Below are 18,452 nucleotides of genomic sequence, written 5' to 3'. Positions count from 1 at the left end.
CGTAAAGAACACATGAAAGTATGTGATCTGTGACGGTAACGTTTGAAACGGATGGGTACAATTTTGTACATAACATAGGCCTTTAGAGCTCAATTAGTCATGACTGAATAAAAAACAGTACAATATACTTTTCCCGCTGACCTCATGAGGGCCAAATAAACAAAGACAAACGGATGCTTGAGCCCCCCATGGGCCATACATTGCTGAGGTCTGGTCTGAAACATTCAAGGTGAACCCAGCCATCGTGAACACAAATACCGATCTGAAACTAACCCTCATTGTCAGAAGCTTGAGAAAGTCAATGTCTTCAACGTTCCTTATTTTAATGGTTACATTTTCTTTAAACAAGGTGCAGTTGAGTCTTGTTTGTTGACGGTAGAAAGTTGCTTCACTTGTTTTGGTTCAGGAGAGTTCTCCTGCACTGACCTACATACATTTTTCGTGACCATCACAAAACTTTTGTCTCTATGGCAACTCGCAGAGTGTGAGGGAGACATTCGCCAACTTGAAAGGATGTATTTCTTCCCACGGAAGCGTGAGCCTCCACTGCACACAGCACCGACAAGCCCACACCAAGTGCCCTTGGATTTGCATCAGAACAAATATACAGTTAGTTTAGGCTTCTTGCAGCAACAATCGCAAACCGCTTGAACTTGAGTGAAGCTCGCCAAAGGTCCGCACATGTATTGAGAGAGGAGAAGTAAGGGAACGTCTCAGATGTATAATTTATCCGTGCAGCGTGTGGGCAGAAGAGATGGGTGTGGAGTGAGCGGGGAGCAGGAATCAAGAAGTGAGATTCTATAGAGAAGGTATTTGAAGAGGGTGATTGGGGGGGAGTGAGTAGGAGGGTGATTTAGGGAGGCTGTCTAAGACTCCTCACGTTTTCTCAGTTATCTATCAGTGTGTCAAGTGGTCTTGTCGGAATATAGGTCAGTCGAAATCACGACGTGGATTTGATAGCGTGCAGTTTACCGTTGCTCTCTCTCCAACTGAGAGCTTGCCTCTTTCACTAACTGGCACGTGCATAATTGCTTGCGTCTCCACTGCAGATGGTCCTTCATAACATTTGCAGATTTTCCTCTTTGGGGCAGAAAAGAAAGAAGGAGAGATAAAACGGGGATGAGAGGTGAAGTAAACAAAGCCGGCTGTTGCACCCTGGAGGGGAAAGCAGATCTGCTTTGTTAGGAGACCTGCATTTGAGCGCCACCGCCTCCCACCCACCCCCGTATCACCGCCCCTCCCGTCTTTATTCCCGCTCCCTCGTCCCGCCGTGTTCATCTCACCCACTCTAATTTCTTGGAGACGTTAACACGTTTTTGCCTTCCACATGTCTGGCTGCGGGCTCCGGGTGAGGTGAAATGAAAAGGGGAGGCGGGTGATTTTGAAGGAACATTCTGTTGATGAGGAGGAGGCGGAGGGGGGCGCCGAGATTCACGAGACCAGTAAACCAGAACACGGAATATGACTGGGATTCGAAATGTAAGATATGAAAATATGACCTGAATAAAGGCGCGAACCTCCTCCTCGCTTTTCTCTGGCCCATTTCGAATGTGCGCCGTTCAAGAGCTCGAGCGACCGGTGCATAAACATTACCACGCCAGATGATTGTTGTCTGTACAGGTCTACCCTTTAAAGATAGTCCTCTCCTCTTGTTTTTATTCCTGCTGATCCGCACCCCCTTCCCTCCACAGTGAATATTTTATGGGCTTAATTTTGGAACAATTCTTTTTGGATCGCACCCAAAAAAATACTTTTTATTTATTTTTGTTTTAAGTATATTAACTGTTGCCCCATCTGTCCTGCAGATGTTTGCTAACAAATGATCAGCCTTCTGACCACTTTAGAGGCCACATTATGTTAGCCAAAGACACCCAGTGCTCTTATGCCCTCTGGGAACTCTGGTTTCCTCCCAGGAGCGAGTGGTCTTTCTATATGTCCCTGTGAAGATCCAGGTAGTCCTAGGATGGTGGTAAATTAGTAAATTACTTTTGAGAGATAAAAGAGACACTTATGGAAAGTCAGTAAACATGTACCTATCGACAACTGAAGAGGCAACTAACTACGCAGTAGACACAGAAGTTGAGTACAGGGCAGTGAAGAACCTTCCCCCTCGAGTAAGGAGCAAGAAAACTCGGTGACATCTACGATTTATTCTTAGTATGTCTGGAAACCTGGCCTAGCTGCTGGACAGATCATAGGACACGTACCCCACACTCACACCTACGTGTGACAGTTTAGAGTCACCTTTCATACCCTGTGTATGTTTTTGAGCCGTGGGAGGAAACCGGAGTGCCTGGAGAGAGGCTTCATACATGCATGCACCAAAGTAACTTCAAGTAAAATTAAACCTTTGTGACGCTTTGGGAGTATAACAAAAGTGTAGTGGACTTTTTAATCCAGTCCCAACATAGTATTGTTTCCTATGTTGAACCAAACTGCAGTATGTCCTCCATAGAACACCGTTTAAGTACTGTTCTACAACATTATGCTCAAGTACTTACCTAAATACTGCACAACGGATGAGCACTGAATGGTTTTCTCAAACACACTTTGCATGTCCTGCATTATTCATGGCAGTGGCGGAAGCTTGTGTCTGGCTGACCTGACCTTTCATCAGCCTACCCAAACAAAAAGGTAATAGAAGCTCCTATTATAAATCCCCAGGAGGAACCCCAGGTAATTCCTCTGCCACTTTACCATATTTGTCTCCATGGAGCCGTGTCAGATACGCTTACTTTCACGTCCTTGGAGGCAAATGCTGCAGCCATGCTTTAGTGCTCAGTAATGGTCCAAAGTGTACAGTGGACAGTTATTTGGGTTCTCGCCAAACCACTTTCACTGAATTAGATGTTGCATAATTGGTGCTTGAAGGGTAAGGAAGACATGAGTTTGCTTATTCACTTGCTTAGGTGTGAGATATTGGCAACGTAGTAACCAAAAATTGTATTTTAAAGACAGACCTTTAGGCTCTCTCTCAATGTTAATCTAGTGGCATTGGACGAAGAAGTTAAAGCTACGCTAAGCTAAGCATCAGTTATCTAACTGCTTTGTAATTCTAATAAAATGAATCATTAGAAGAGTAAGATACAGAGTTGCCAGTGACTGTTTGGATTGGATGTGTTTGTCCTTGATAATGACCTACCTTAGAAAGTGAAGTCGTCCTTGACTGATGCTGAGGGAGGGCTGTTATTGCGTGTCACACTGTTGCCTAAAACAGTGGAAAATTGGGTCAGAATCCCAGCATAAGGGGCCCCGACGCATGGTTCCCAACCCCTGCTCAAGTCCCTTATATTTAGTGAAACTTCCTCTGTAAACTCATACCACATTTGAAAAGACAGGAAGCAGAGCTAAAGGTAGCAGAGATGAAGATGCTGAGCTTCTCTCTGGGAGTGAGCAGGATGGATCAGGAACCAATGTATCAGAGGGACAGCACATGTGGTCAGGTGTTTAGGAGACAAAGTCAGAGAGGCTAGATGGAGATGGTTTAGACATGTACAGAGGAGAGAGAGCCAGTACATTGGTAGGAAGATGTTGAGGTTGGAACTGCCAGGCAGAAGGTGGAGAGGAAGGCCAAAGAGGAGATTGATGGAGGTGGTGAAGGAGGACATGAGGTCTGTAGGTTTGAGAGAAGAGGAAGCAGAGGACAGGGGGAGATGGAGGAAGGAGATCCGCTGTGGCCACCCCTGAAGGGAGAAGCCGAAAGAGAAAGAAGAGGAAAAGAATTATATATATGTGCAATATTGCGTTTATTGCTTGGGAAATCCAGTCTGTCTCTGCATCCTCAGTTGTAGCGAAAACATTTGTAAACTGCTGTGTCACGTGTGAAGAGACCTACTGCTGTCGATGACTCGTCACCGTTATACCGACGCTTCAATGTGGGCGAATGATTTACAGGGCACGACAAGTGCCAGCGTTGCTGCTGATGAGCACATGGTAATATACATGCGGCGTACAATGATGACTCACCATGCTGAATACAACCTCCTCTTGTTTGCATATATTTCCAAGTGTGAGGATTTGGGTCAATATTGCACTCCAATGTGGCGTGAAAATAAAGTGCCACATAGCAGGCCAGTATTGTTAGGCTGATAAAAAGCCGACTTGAAGTGATGGGTGTTGAGTTTCAGTGACGTCTGTAACACCAGAGCCTTATGTCACAGGTGGACTGAGTAGCAACACCCATACATCTCAGCGTCATGAATAATGGCTGATGTGTGCTGAAGTCAGCGCGATCACTCGTGTTTAACCGACTCGCCGAGCAGCGGCAGCCTCTTTGTGTTGTTGTAGCTGCAGGAATGTTCTAGTTGTGGTGGCCTTGGCAGAGGAAGATATGTCCTGTTGTTGTGTTTTGTTGCCTATTTATAGATGTAGATGTTAAGGACAATCAAGATGGTCTTTTCAACTTGCATTTTATTCTCCAACCTCATTCACCCTGTTCCAATGAGAGAACCACAGTCTCAGACTTAGTGGGGCGGACCACCATATTTCAAGAGTCCGACACCACCACTGATTCACCATTGTTCTGGGGCAACGACGGAATGAGACAACCCAAACCTTTCCAGAATCCATAAGAGTTGTGCTCATCCGAGGACAAAAGCCTTCTCCACTTGTTCTTCATCCCTCTCTTCCTCATCTCTGTATTATAAATCGCTCCCTTTAGCCTACATTCAGTCACCTCTCCACCCTTCCCCTTCGTTTTCCCTCCCTGTCCCAGTAAAGAGTGAATAATTCATGCTCAGGCTGCTCACTGGTCGACATGAATCATGTGATGAGAGCCGGGTACACGTGCCCGTCCTGGAGAGCTCCTCTCTCTGAAGACCCCGGGACAGAATAGGTACGCTCTGCTGACAGCCCACTGCTTTCTGCAGCTGCTTGTCAACACCATCCCAATTACCCTGAACGCATCACAGGAGTTGTGGAGCATGCAAAGCCTTTGATTCGACTCCATACATGCGGCCTGCACGCTCAGCTTATCCCTGCACGTTGTGGTGATCTTGTGAAGCTCTGCACTCTTCCAAGTCTTCAGTAACTTCGTCTTTAAATTGTGTAAAAAAAAATCTTCTGATTCTTTCACCAGTGAAACAGTTTGTGTTGTTAGCAACCACTTAGAAATCAGTGGTGGTGCAGCAAAAATAATGGTGTTTTCTGTTGAATGCATAAGTCACGCTTTCTGCTTCCATCTTTTCTTGAGTTCCAGTTGGGTTTAGCTACATTTCTCGTCCCATCAGCGGTGTCCTGGAAACTGCCAGTAATCCTTAAATTATATATTTGTGTGGACTTGAGTTGACTCGCAGAATGAGGCGTTTTGTTGCTCAGTCCAGTCCCGCTCCTCCGCTCCCACTTGTAAACACAAACATGCCAATACTAGCAGGGATGGGATTTTGCAAGAAGCCCCAGCAACAATTATTCATATGAAGGGAGTCTCACAGTTTCATGCTGTCACACCATGTTAGCAGGCTGCTCGGTTCAGCGTGCTGCAGTGAGCTCACACTCTGCTTCCATAGTTGGAACAACAACACCACCACTCTACCTGGCTGTTTTCTATTTTTGCCGTAATATTTTTCCTTTAAAATGTCTCTTTATGACAGGTCCCTTGTTTACATACATTATCATAGTAAAGAATCCATATATTTTCATGCCTGCTGTGAGTTTAACATGTTGCTTTTTAAGTTCTTGCATTAACATTCGAGCTAAAGGTGCCGAACGAGCAAAAAATGTATTTTAAGCGCTGTATTTTCGGCACCGAGCTGTGCATCCCTGTCCTTTCCTCAACGGGAACTGGACGGAAGGAGGGTGAACATCTGATTCAATTGTCGATTTCACTTGACAATCTCAATATGTGACACCTTAAAGGTGAGAATGTGTTGAGATGTATTGACAGCATGAGTTGTTACAAGCTCTTTATGGGAAGTCCTTCATAGGCAATGATAATAAATATCACGCTCCTCCAAACAACAAACATGGCGGCTCCTGTTGCCTATGTTCGTGTCTGGGAGAGACTGCAGCTGTTATTTGTTTTGTTACCTGCTAGCATTATTTGGAGCAGCATTTTTCTGTAGAGCTACAGTATGTTGTCAGTCAAAGCAGCGCTGCTGTGGTGCGCGGCGCTCCTCTTCCTACATACTCACAGCGAAGAAGCCACTCAAATGAGCGACTTCTAGCTGTTTTTAAAGGTAATGCGCCTCTAATTTGACCACTCACTTTCACGACAGAACGATGGAGGGAGGGATCCTTGTCGGACCCGCAGCGCCAAAGACTGTCTGCACTGACGAGCTAACAGAGCTAACGGCTAACGTGACGTCTCACTTCAAAACTATTGATACTCGTGGACTGTCAAAGTTTGCTTTGTACTTTTAAAGTTGGTGAAAAACTAAATGCACGGATTTGTCTGGACACTCAAAGCTACAATAAAATCATGCTAAAGAGAAGTGATGAAATTGAAACAGTTATTTAAAGTAAGTAAATGAATAAATAAATAATTTTGCCATATTGCCCACGCATTTCTGGACACATTTGAAAGAAATACATTTTCTGAAATTTGTTTCTGTAAATAGCCTGGCAAAATAACAACCGAGTGTCAGTAGCTACAGTTTTTCACAAATGAAAAGGGATTTTCTATAGGACTTTAAGCACAAGTGTGCTTTGGCCTAGGTTCCTTTGGTGATGTGCCTCGGGATTTTTTCAATGAACCAAGGGTGCCGTGGCTTGAAAAACATAGTTAGAAAAGCATAGTTTGGAACCAGGGCAGGAATGAGGATCAGTTTCTCGCTGCGTTATGTCCTTCCTAGGTTGGAATTGGCATCCTGCCCTTCAGTGGAGGGCGCTGTCGTCCTTCACCTCACGATGTTAGGGTAGAAAGAATGGTGGATATAAGTGTTGAAATTAACTCTTCAAGTTAATATATGAATACAGAAGAATCTGGGCAACTCAACATGCGAGAATAAGACAGTGTCCCTCCGAAGGTGCTTCGAAGTCAGGGCCGCTTTATCGGGTGCAGGGCCTTGGGTGATTCTCTTGTGGGTAGATTCTCTTTGAGAAGATAAAAGGTCAACTAAAACGGATTTCAAATCCTCTTTGTCTCGCAGGTCAGTCGCTGCTTGAAACCTGGAGGTCGCTTCATCTCCGTAACCTTCGCCCAACCGTTCTTTAGGAAGCGCCTTCTTGCTCGCGCCGAGTATCACTGGTCCATCAAGCAGTACAGCTACGGGGACGGATTCGAGTACTTTGTGTACGTGATGACCAAAGGGGAGGAGCTTAGTCCTGAGGACACAGCGCTGGAGAGGAAACTGCAAGAGAAAGACGCTGAGTCTTCGCCGCCTAGACGGACAGAGGTGGACGATAAAGATGACTTTTTGTCACACGTACTTTTATAGGTGTATTGAAACACTTTTTTTACTGATCAATTGTCATAACTTCAAGATGTTTTATGGGGTCACACATGCCGGTACTCAGGTTATATCCAAAGTGTTTTTATACAGATTGTTATATCCTTTTTCAGGGCAAAAATTTCCACAATTTATATGCTTTTAGTGATGATTTTAAAGAATATTTTTCATTCATTTTTTTAAGAATTAATGTTATATAGAGGAATAAACTCCTCTAATAGGAGTCCACCTTGTGCTTTTCAATCTCTTTCAAATTAAAATAAAGACGGATATGTTTAAAGTGATTTTGTTGCAGGAGTGCACTGCTGTCATCTCAAGTATGAAATCCTGGTCTCCAATATATTTGTTGGGTTCAGCCGCAGAGTGATATGTAGCCTCCTTCGTCGTGTTATCGCCGGCGTCAGTGTCTTTAACAGCCTTGCCGTCTCCTATCAGAGCCACTCAGCTGCTTCTCATTCTGCAGTCCGAGCCTGTGGCTGTTACGCAACACGCAAGACAAACCTTTACGTCCAGACTGTGCACATAAAAAGCCACGCTGGCCTGCATGCTAAATCACTCTTAAATCTATTAATACGTCACTCTGGTGTGCTGCTTTAGATTCCAGACAAAAGCCGCTAACAGAGAGAGCCTGTGTTTGACACGGCTCGTGTGCAGCCGGACACATGTACATACAAGCGGTGGCTCGCCCTGCCTGTTATTTGTCGAGGGAATATGAGACGCTTTGGTTTAGCGCCTCTATGCTGCTTAAATATAGAATGGAGAGGGCGGCTGGCAACGGTGGGGATCGTGGGGCATTAATAAAGCAGAAATCATTTATTTTTAATTCCCCGCTGGAATCTAATTACGGACTATTTTTAAAGCTTGAAGGAGAGAAATTGTGCTTTTTGTGTGTCTTTTCTATTTCCATCATCAATCTCTCCCGTGAATGTTCGTCTTTAAACAGTCATCATTACGTTAAGACACTTGGTATCGGCCGACTACTGACTGACTTTAACAGAAATAGTTGTTTAACTATATATTAGCTCTGCCACATGAGCCGAAGGCTGCTGGTTCAATTCCTGTTTGAGGCAATGCTTTCTGTGTGGAGTGCTCCTGGTTATTGTGGGTTTCTCCCACAGTTGAAAGGACAAACATTTGTTTACTTAATGTCTCTAAATATGGGGTGTCGAATTGAGTCACACCAGGGATCAAAATTTCAGCCCGAGTCACGGGAAAAAAGGTCATATCCTCAACATAAGGCTTTGCTTCCTTCTACCTTGCTTCATTTTTAGGCGTTTTCAAGATTAAATCTTGACATTTATAATCTCCACTTACCATTCTGTCAAAGGGCAAAGCTTGAACACTAATCTTTACGGATCAGGATATTGACACGCTCTGTTGGTGAGATTTTGTGCACTTTTCAATTTGGTTTTACACTGTTTTAGGGCATGCAGACTGCACAGAATGACTCGGGGTTGGAGGGTTGAAAATAAACTGAAAATAAAAAGTGAAATTTGAATAAAAAAATAGGAAAATTGATTAACAAGTAGCAGTAATAGTTTTTGTCCGATAGTTAAACTGTGAAAAAAAAAGCCATGGACAAAAAAAACAAAACAATTGAGATTATGAATGGTTTTGTGGTCGATGATGAGTTGAATGTGGAGATGTTTTGGTTCATAACTTGTCTCTTCAGTGTCAGACACATCAAAACACCGGATGACATCACCTGTCAATGTGGTGCAATGGAAGTGTGAACAGGAGCAACATGCAGTTTCCCTCTCTCCCACGGTCTCTCTGGTGCAATATTATTTCCCCGCTCTTGTTTTATTTTCCAGGCTCTGTTCGCTTCAAAAACCCTTTGCCTCAATGTTATTAAGACTATATTAAAATGTAGCGCCGCTCAGTCCCACCTCCTCTGGTGAGATTTAACTTGACTGTTACGTAATGTGCGAGTGGATGGATCCGCTGCCGAACCTCAAACCGTCCTGCTGGAGTTAATGGTTTAATAGGCCGTCGATTTCATCTACTGTTTCGTCGTGGAAGCCGCGGCGCTTTGTTGCCCGAGGACAGAAACAGCAACAAACTTCGGCACATTCCTCCTCTGTCTGCCGTTCTCTCTCCTCACTCCACTCCTCTGCCTGCCCTCCCTCCCCCTCTCGCTGTCTGTATTGATTGGCCTGAGTGCTTGGCTGTGTGTGGGTGTTATGTGAGAGCTCATGCAAGTCAAAAGGACTTTGGCGTTCTATGCCAAACATCGGCTGCTTGTTTCACGCCGCGGTATCTGATACTTGCCTGCCAGCAAGTGAAGAAATCATCACCTATGTTCCCGTTAAACTCTGTGTATTAACATGTGGGAATTAAAAAGTAAAAAGTGTTTCTATCTAAATCATGGGTGTCAGGCAAGGAGCAGGTTGCATCAATGACACTATTTCACCTTCAAGTTGAGCTACACAACAGACGCCCTTGAATGTGATCAAGCGTTTTCACGCCAGGAACTTTAAGGACGACCGAACCAGAACCAAGAGCTCTCATCGGTGAGCACAACTGGACCCAGGGAATCCATCACTGAACAATCATATTTTTTCTTTCTAAATTCTTCTTCACCAAGCGCTATAAAAATGGCACTCGACCGATTTACCTCACAGTAAAAGCATATGAAAATCATTTTCAAAGAAAGGCCCAGGCCTTGCCCTGAGTAAGGTCTGATCTATCTGACCATTTCCCCGGGGGTCGCATGGCGGCAAATACGTGGTATGGCGCGCTTATGTAACTGGAGCAGGAATATTAATGGATGTCCACTCGGGATGCGCCCAAAGTGGAATCAGATCAGAGCTTTGTCCTCTTAGCACATGCTCAGTACACAAAAAAAGAAAGCGTGTTTGTCATGTTTGTGTGTTCGCCTGAGCTGCTGTAGCTGACCGTCTCCGCTGACCCCAACCGGGCCACGACTCCCAGACCATCTGCCGGGTCAGGAGACGGAGCTGAAGCAACCCCCAGATTAGCGTTGCTTCAACAAACAGTCAAACTTCTGACCCTTAAAGCAGTAAAATGGCGACTGAGTTAGAGCTACATATGGTTCACAAGTGAAACACTTCTGCCTTTCACAGCATCCAGTTCAGAGTTCCTGATATTCCAACCTCATCGGCACCTTCATCCAACCTGGAAACTCACAAGTCCTTTTGACTCAGAAGAGGTCAGGCCAACTCTGCCTGCTGTCAACATCATCTGGACAGTGAAACAGAAGATGCTGGAGACACTTTCAGATTCATTTTTTTTGGTGAAAGAATCCATTTTGACTACATCATTGCCTTTTGAATTGAGCTGAAAGAGAGCATGAAGTCAAGAAAGGAAGCAGACCTCCTTCCTGCTGTCACCTCTGACCAAACACCTCAGAGTCAAATGTCACGTGGAGCTGTATTTATTTATATATTGATTTATCTCAACATTTATTTCCTTATTGCTTAGAAATATTTTTCCCATATTAGCACTGATCCCCTTTCTGTTTCCATATTTACTACAGCATTCCATTAATTTATATTGCAGTAAGTTTATTCTTTTATGTCTTTGTCATAAATTCTTCTAATTTCTACAGTATATTCATTTTCCCTACCTCCTTATATTTCCCTCCATTCTATATTTTATATTTATTTTGTCTTTTTCCTTTTACATTTCCCTTGTTATTTCCTAGTACATACTTCTTTTTGCTTAGTTTTATATTATATTTTATTTTATATCCTTATTTCCTCTGTATTTACTATCTATATTTAATATATTAATAGATAGATTTTTTTTCTTTATTTTTGTTTATTTATTTTATTATTTCCATCATATTTATTAATTGTAGACATTTTCAAATACGTTAAAAGTTTAGATTGCACGATTTCAATATGTGTATTTTATTTCAACAAGAATATATTCTCTTCTCATTTCCATCCATTATTTCCATGTCCATTCTGGCTTGGGAATATCTCCTGTATGTCAAGAATGGATCCCTGGTGTCCTATATGAAGCAGAGTTTGTACTGCAGCATGTTTCTAAATAAAGGAAGACATTGTGTTGTACATGTGCCGTATAATAAAAGTGTAACAGAACTCAGAACTCAGACTGACGGATCCAGAAACCTAACCTGCCCAAATATGTCAGTCCGGTTCCGGTGGTGCTCAATAGACACCGATTACTGTGAAAAGCGTAATGGTGCGTGTCCTCAGCTCGACTCACACACATCAACAACCGGATCAATACAAGCTCCGTCAGTGCAGCACTGATGTTATCAGGACAGTCGATAACCTGGCTAATGGGAATATGGTCACTTAGATTTATGACGTGTTGTTGTTGTTGTTGTTGTTGTGCTGCTGGAGCCCAACCTCCCCATCACCTTTGCTTTTCATCAAACTATCCTTATTCTTTTTGAGCCCTTGAAACAGAAATGTTCAACCTAGTTTGTTTCCGGAACAAGTGCCGACATCACCAGCCGTAAGTCGCACCTGTTACGCCTATTTTTCATGACCAAACACTGAGATGTTAAGAAAACATTATAGATAAAATATTCAATGGGCTGAAGGGTGAATATAATATTGATAATAAAGAATATAGAGGTGCTGAAAATTAAGACGCTCAGTCAATGTGGGGAACAGAACCAGATTCACAGCTTTTATTTCTGTGTTAATGGTTTGAAGTCATGCATAAAGTGTCTGTTCGAACTTGACTCTTCCACAGAGGTTTAACCACGTGATGCCTAATTCATGAGCCATGGCTTTCAACCCAAGAAAAATATGAACATGACAAGTTCAGGAGGATCTGTGGATTAAAAAAAAATAAAACACCAGCAATGGTTGTAAAGCAAGCAATGCTGACTCATCGAAACAACTCTGATCGATTGGAGGATTAAGCGTACTTGTCTTTGGCGTCCAAGTATCACACTACGTTTGCTTGACTCACACTCACAGACGTGGAAAACATTCTTGTGATTCACAGCCACCTTCAGCAGGCCTGGTCCACGGTGATGAACAAGCCAGGGAGTCGGAGTCTGGTCCAGACATTGATAGATGACCGTGGCAGCAGGCCCCCCAGGGCGCTGCGGTTTAATGGATTCGCTGGTCGCGGCGGCACAGAGCTGTTAAACAGCCTCACAGATGTATCACTGTTCTTTCCTCCCGCTTTAATTAAAGATCGGTATTTGTTGTCACTGCGGCGATTGAAGTGTAAGGTGTTTTCCAACGCCAGTCACTGCTGCCATTGATCCTGGGCCAACATGCTGAAGGTTTTTGTCTTCAGCTGGTTGCCAATGAAAACCCTCACTCGAGGGGCAGCCGGTCTGGACCGTTTTTCAATATTTGATTGGGAATTCATTAATAATGAAATGGTTCAAGGTTAACATATCTTTATACATGTAAAGGAGGGCAGTCAGAAGATACACATTTTTATCTCTATTCATCGCACCAAACCTGAGTTAACTCGCGATTAATCGCGAGTAATAATCACTCATTTTGTATCTGTTATAAATGTAGCTTGAAGAGTGATGTTATCAAACATGACATTGTGCTTTACTACCACAACATAACAGATGATGTCAAGAACATTCTTTAGAATAACCTCAGAGGTTCTGAAAAGGTTCAAAAACATGCCACAAGCACAACATTGTAAGCATGTTAATGGCCGCCCTTCCTTTTGAGTTGCATTTAGAACAGATACAAAATGAGTGCCATTAATCGCAAGTTAAGTCACACTCTAGTGCTTTTACTTGACAGCCCTAGTATAAAATAAAATAGTAACAGGGACAAAATAATTTAAAAATATTTATGAATATTTTCCCGCACACTTTAAAAGAGCAATTTACTCTGAGATCCTCAAAGTATTCATGTATTTGAATATTTTTATTCTTTTTTGGGTCAAAAAAATAAACACTTTAGTGCAGACCTGGGCAAAGTGAGGCTCAGGGGCCATATACGGCCCATTGCCTGTATTTTGGTGGCCCGTTTGACGTCAGACTAAAACTATAACTAATATGTCCTAATTTTTCTGCCTTTTTTTGTTCTATCTTTTAGTCACCACCAGCACTTCAATAGTGAATATCTTCTTTTCATTGGCCATTTTTGTGTTTTTCTTCCTCAAAATACATTGAAGTAATACTGAAAATATATTTTGTCTTTTTATCTTGAACGTCTTGTCCATAGTTGATTTATATTCAAATTAAATGCATATAAAATGAAATATTTCAATTGGTTTCATGTCAAATTTACACTTCTTAATATCCTTACTTAGATTTCATCTTCTTAGGTTCATTTTGTGCTTGTTATTTAAGTACATATATTGGATATTTTCCGCCATGTTTTGTAGTCATTGCTGTCTTTCTTTTGATGATGGGCCGTCACAACAGCGACAGTTTTGTCGCAGACAGTAATTGTCCACCTCTGCTTTAGTGGAAACTGAATATTTAAATTGTTGGGAAAAAAAACAACAACATTATATATGTTTATAGTTGTAGGGCATGAGAAGCACACAAAATGACAAAAATGAAAAGGCATCAATTTATGGTGAATACCCTTAAGAATGACATTTTGATTAAAAAAAAAAATTAAATGAATGATTGAAAAATAAACTTTGTAACCAGTTTGATAGTTGAGTCTGACTTCATGAGGGCCGAATGAAAGAAAGCAAAGGACCTCAAATGGCCCCCAAGGCCGTGCTTTTCCCAGGTCTTACTTAAACTGATATATTAAATAGATAAGGAAACATGTTTTTATCCTTTAGGATTAGAAAAATAAATGTGTCTGTCACATGTAGAAGATAAACAAATGGCTGTCTTGTTTTTAGAAAGCATTTTGCAATTACATCAGTGTGTTGAACTTAAGGGCTGGGGGCCACCAAGTCATTTCATGTTTAAGTTGGCTCAAAAAATCCAGATCACCTGTTAATATCCTGACCCACCAAAACCTAGTCAAGCATTGCCATTTAAAAAGTAGTTCTCCAGTCATAGCTGGGGACACAGATTTTCAACTTGTGTCTCTTGTGTTTTTATGTGTAACACACTATAGAGATACTTTACGGGGAAAATGATGTCTCATTCTGTTTAGGCTTTTTAAAAAAAATAATATTTATGATATTTTCAGGAACACAAGTGCCAATTATGAAAAAATATTCTTGTCCAGCCTACAACTTTGTTGAATATTCTGGCTTCAAATAACATGCTCCCTCAACCTGAAATTTGCCTCAGGCTCAACTGGTTTTCAACACATTTAGAGCATCAACAGTAGCCTAAAACCTTTGAATGTGCTTTGTTGTGTTGCCATGTTCTGCGGGGAGAAATCAATCCCATCGAGTCCCATTTCCATTTTCTTTCACCATTTATTAATTCACCAAATACAGTGAAAATGGCATCATAATATACAATGACTCATTCTTAGAATGTCATGACATTTTTGTTGCTTTTTTGCTTCAGAAAACGATGTTTTGTTATTGAAAATATTAAGGATTCATGCACAACAAACCATATCCAGTTTCCTCGAGAAATAAATATGGTACAAAATCAACAGAATAAAAATAAAAAAAAGAACCATAATGTTTAAAATCAGTCAAATAACAACGCGTTATTTGAGGATACTCGTAAACAGTGCAATATACTCTAAAACTGCCATTTTCTAACAAATTCATCAACGAAGCTCAAGTCACAGTATACGATTTCTTAATAATAATTGAACATTGATGTGTGCAAAAAACCCTAGACACATTCAGTTAGTCTTTAAAAAACTCCCTCTGATAATAGACCAAAATCTAAGCTCCGCCTTTTTGAAGCCTGGTCTCCTCTCCTCTCTGAAGTAGAAATATTCCTGTTGATGAAGTGTAAGACTAGCATACCCTTTAAATAACAAATATTTAGATATAAAAATACAAATATGACCTTTGTTAAAAAGAAGCGTGCCAGGGTAAGAGTGGTGGCACCTGTGTTGGCACCGGAGTGACGACTCATGCAATAGATGGAGTAAACTCTTTAAATAGAGGACAGAAATCACGAGTAATCGCAAAAAAAATCAAATAAATAAAAGGAACCAAATCATAGAATATTTTTCCATCTATTATTTTTAAAACATTTATCATAATATCAAGGTCTCTGCTGGCCTCTGCAGAAGGGAGAACAACTGAAGATATGCCGAAGCTAGCCAGTCGAAAGTGCGGCCTGCTGGGGGTCTACCACAGAAAAAAAAAAAATATGAACATTGCACCATCCTCGGATATAGCTTTTTACATACACGGCTCTCTGAGGAGAGTTTTGATTGGTCTGTTTCTTCCAAAACGAAAGCAGAAGCCGCGTCAGGAATGGCCGGTGCTGAAAGGACAGCTCCCGTCAACAAAGCGGAGGAGGAGGAGGGGGCGGGGGGGTCTGAACGCTCAGCCTACCTACTGTACAACTTATTAAAATAGGACTTGGGTTTAAGCTCCAGCCTCCCGTTGCGGTATTTTAGTAGCTTACAGCGCTTTTTGGAAACAAAAAAAAAACAAGAGAGATGAGGCGATGACAAGTTCCGTCCATCGTGACAGCGACAGGACGTTGAGACGCAGCGCGGGGGGGCCACCATCTCAACATCCCGCCGGGCTGCAGGAGTCAATTTGGGACTCTTTTGGAGAATTGCCAGCAATCCCACGAGAAAACCTCGGTCACCTCTCCGTCCTCTGAAAGCCTCCCCTCAGCCTTCGCCGTCACTCTTCCATCCACCGTTCACCGTTCCGTCCCCGTGATGAAGTATACACGCGCGGTGCCTTCAGGGGCTCGTTCTCTCCTGCAATCCTGGAACATGCACAGCCGACAAGTGCTTCAAATCGGTGATCAAAAATGAAAAAAGTCTGCAAGGCATGGTTCGTGTTTAGACGCCTGGCGATGACTTGTCCGTCATCCCCTTCAGGACCTCGTCTATTCGGTCGTCCTCGATCACCACTGAAGAAGAAGCGACAGGGGGTCAACGACAACCTGGGATATTAGCAGTCAAATCTCGTCTGAAAATAAACTTTTACCTCGCTTGGCTCTGCCGATCTGTCCCAGCTTCGGGGGTCTTTTCGCCTGCGAGGCGGCGAAGAAGGCGCTTGTGTCCTGCAGTCCGCAGCTAAAGGGCATCTGGCCGACCTCGCTGTCCGCCCCGTAGCCGCTCATCTTCCCCTCGTTGTAGGGCAACACCTCGGACATGGTGGCGCAGCAGTGTCGGGATCAGCAGCTCGAAAAGTCAACTTCCTTTGCGATAGATTCCGTTTATTTTTTTTATTCAATTTTTAGCTCCAAAAGCTTCTCCGTCAAGATCCAGGGGTGGATGGATGGAAGGATGGATGGAAGGATGGTAGGAGTCCGCGGAGTGAAGGGTCTCTGCTGGAGCGGCTGCAGGAGAGTGCGTGCGCTTCTGCTGCTGGACGGTGTCTGCTGAGGGAAGACGTGGATCCCGGGATCATAAAGGAAACCCAGGCAGAACGGTGAAGTCATCCATCCGGGTGCGTGCGTGTGTGTATGTGTGTCAGGCGGTGGCGAAGGGGCAACAGCGACACCAAAAGGTGGATACTGAGACTGTTCTCTGGAGCGGAAAAGGCGCTCGGACTTTATATTTTTGGTTTGTTTACGATATGAATATCTGGTATATTCATCAGAGGTATTATTTTGATCAATAAGCTGGTGTGTTGCAGGCCAATAATGGGAAGACATAATTTCAAATTAATATAATTTGATAATTTATTTCTCTATTTTATTTGCGGATGCCACATTTCAGTGAGCAATATTCATAGACTGTCTCAGAAGACTTTCCCCTTGAGTCTGTATTGAAGCGGATTTTCCAATCCATTTGGGTGGAAAATAATGAGAACCAAACATGACAATGATGATAAATTAAAAACTTTAAGCTGTTTCTTGTTTTTCTATTACAATAAGTGAACATGGTGTTATTTAATTTATAAAAGCAGTTTTGCTATTGAAGATCACCTAAGAATAACATCAAGCATCTGAAAATAAATATAGTTTCCGTCTTCTGAATCTAACTTCTAGCTTTTCCTGTTCACTAAGAACCTTGCAGCCAAACCTCTAATAAAGGGTATTGTGTGTAACTATTAACAATGGCTTCCCTAAATACATTTTGGTTCTTGGCACTATTACTGCTGGCTGAGATGCTAAATATGGATTTTAAAAATGGATTAATGAACTTCTGTGCTACTTCTCTTACAGTTTTGTTTGACATGGCAGCCAGTTAGAGAGCAGCAGACGCACCTGGCAACGGAAAAGACTCAACATTGACTCAGTGGAAGTATTTCTGTCTCCATGTCATCTCTCCTAAGTGAAGAGGGGATGAGAAGACAGCAGGCAGATCAAACGCCACCACTCCCTCCACCTGTCTTCTCTTTTTTAAACACAGGAAGTGCGTGTTGCGGTGAGGGCGACACAGGGCCAAGAGAGGGGTTGAAAATAGAGCAGGTGACAACACAAGAAGTCATAAATCTCTCCCCGCAGGTCGTGAGGGTTCACGCTGACAAATTCTTCAGGAGAGGTGAGCAGACTAGCAGCTGGGGCTCTGGGGAGACAAGCAACTGATGGCATGTGGATAACTTTGTTTCTAGGCTTCACAAACCTGTAATAGCAAATGCAGTGATACTGATATATATATATATATATATATATATACACACACACACACATATATATATATAATTTTTTTTCTTTTGCTGAATGCTAAAAGTTAAATTCAATGTACAGCTTGTACAGTTTACACAGACCAAGCTTTAGGTTGGGGTGTGTGTTTGGCATTGTTAGTGGTTGATTACATGAGCAGGTATTGTGACAGGAAAAAAAACTATGTCAGAAGACAGCAGAGCGGGAGATGATGGAGATAGACTCTGCGGCGTGCCATCCCATCCCTGACGCCAATTACTGCTGTCACCTTCTCCTCTGGGCTGCCAGCGAAACGTGGGATGGGGTGACCTACTTTCCAGCCCTCTGATGACTACAGCACTTTTCCTCGCATCATCAAACCTATCTATCCACAAGTGGCTTTGGGAGAAATTCAGCACAATTCTATAATAATAATAAGTGTTACATTGTTTTTTTTATTCAGTATTTATTTGGTG

At 42.6% G+C, this 18,452-nt stretch overlaps 2 protein-coding genes across 3 annotated transcripts in view; one reads left to right on the top strand and one right to left on the bottom strand.

The window, feature by feature from the left end:
* The window catches only part of ece2a (endothelin converting enzyme 2a), a 53,433-nt gene extending 44,753 nt beyond the window's left edge, over positions 1 to 8,680 (top strand). For both annotated transcript variants that reach the window (XM_053883227.1, XM_053883228.1), the window contains exon 4: positions 7,086 to 8,680. In XM_053883227.1, the coding sequence (XP_053739202.1) occupies positions 7,086 to 7,373 (288 nt within the window). In that variant the 3' untranslated portion in view covers positions 7,374 to 8,680. The remainder of the gene's footprint in view (positions 1 to 7,085) is intronic.
* A 6,008-nt stretch (positions 8,681 to 14,688) lies between these two features.
* On the bottom strand, positions 14,689 to 16,777 carry camk2n1a (calcium/calmodulin-dependent protein kinase II inhibitor 1a). Its single transcript, XM_053883202.1, has 2 exons — positions 16,371 to 16,777; positions 14,689 to 16,293 (listed from the first exon to the last, which is right to left on the bottom strand). Exons 1-2 carry the CDS (start codon positions 16,537 to 16,539, stop codon positions 16,223 to 16,225), a joined length of 240 nt encoding a protein of 79 aa, XP_053739177.1. The 5' UTR covers positions 16,540 to 16,777; the 3' UTR covers positions 14,689 to 16,222.
* Between the last annotated feature and the right edge of the window lie 1,675 nt (positions 16,778 to 18,452).

The sequence above is a fragment of the Synchiropus splendidus genome, chromosome 13, assembly GCF_027744825.2.
Source record: "Synchiropus splendidus isolate RoL2022-P1 chromosome 13, RoL_Sspl_1.0, whole genome shotgun sequence".
In the NCBI taxonomy this organism is placed as follows: Eukaryota; Metazoa; Chordata; class Actinopteri; order Syngnathiformes; family Callionymidae; genus Synchiropus; species Synchiropus splendidus.
This window is presented reverse-complemented; position numbering and strand designations above follow the sequence as displayed.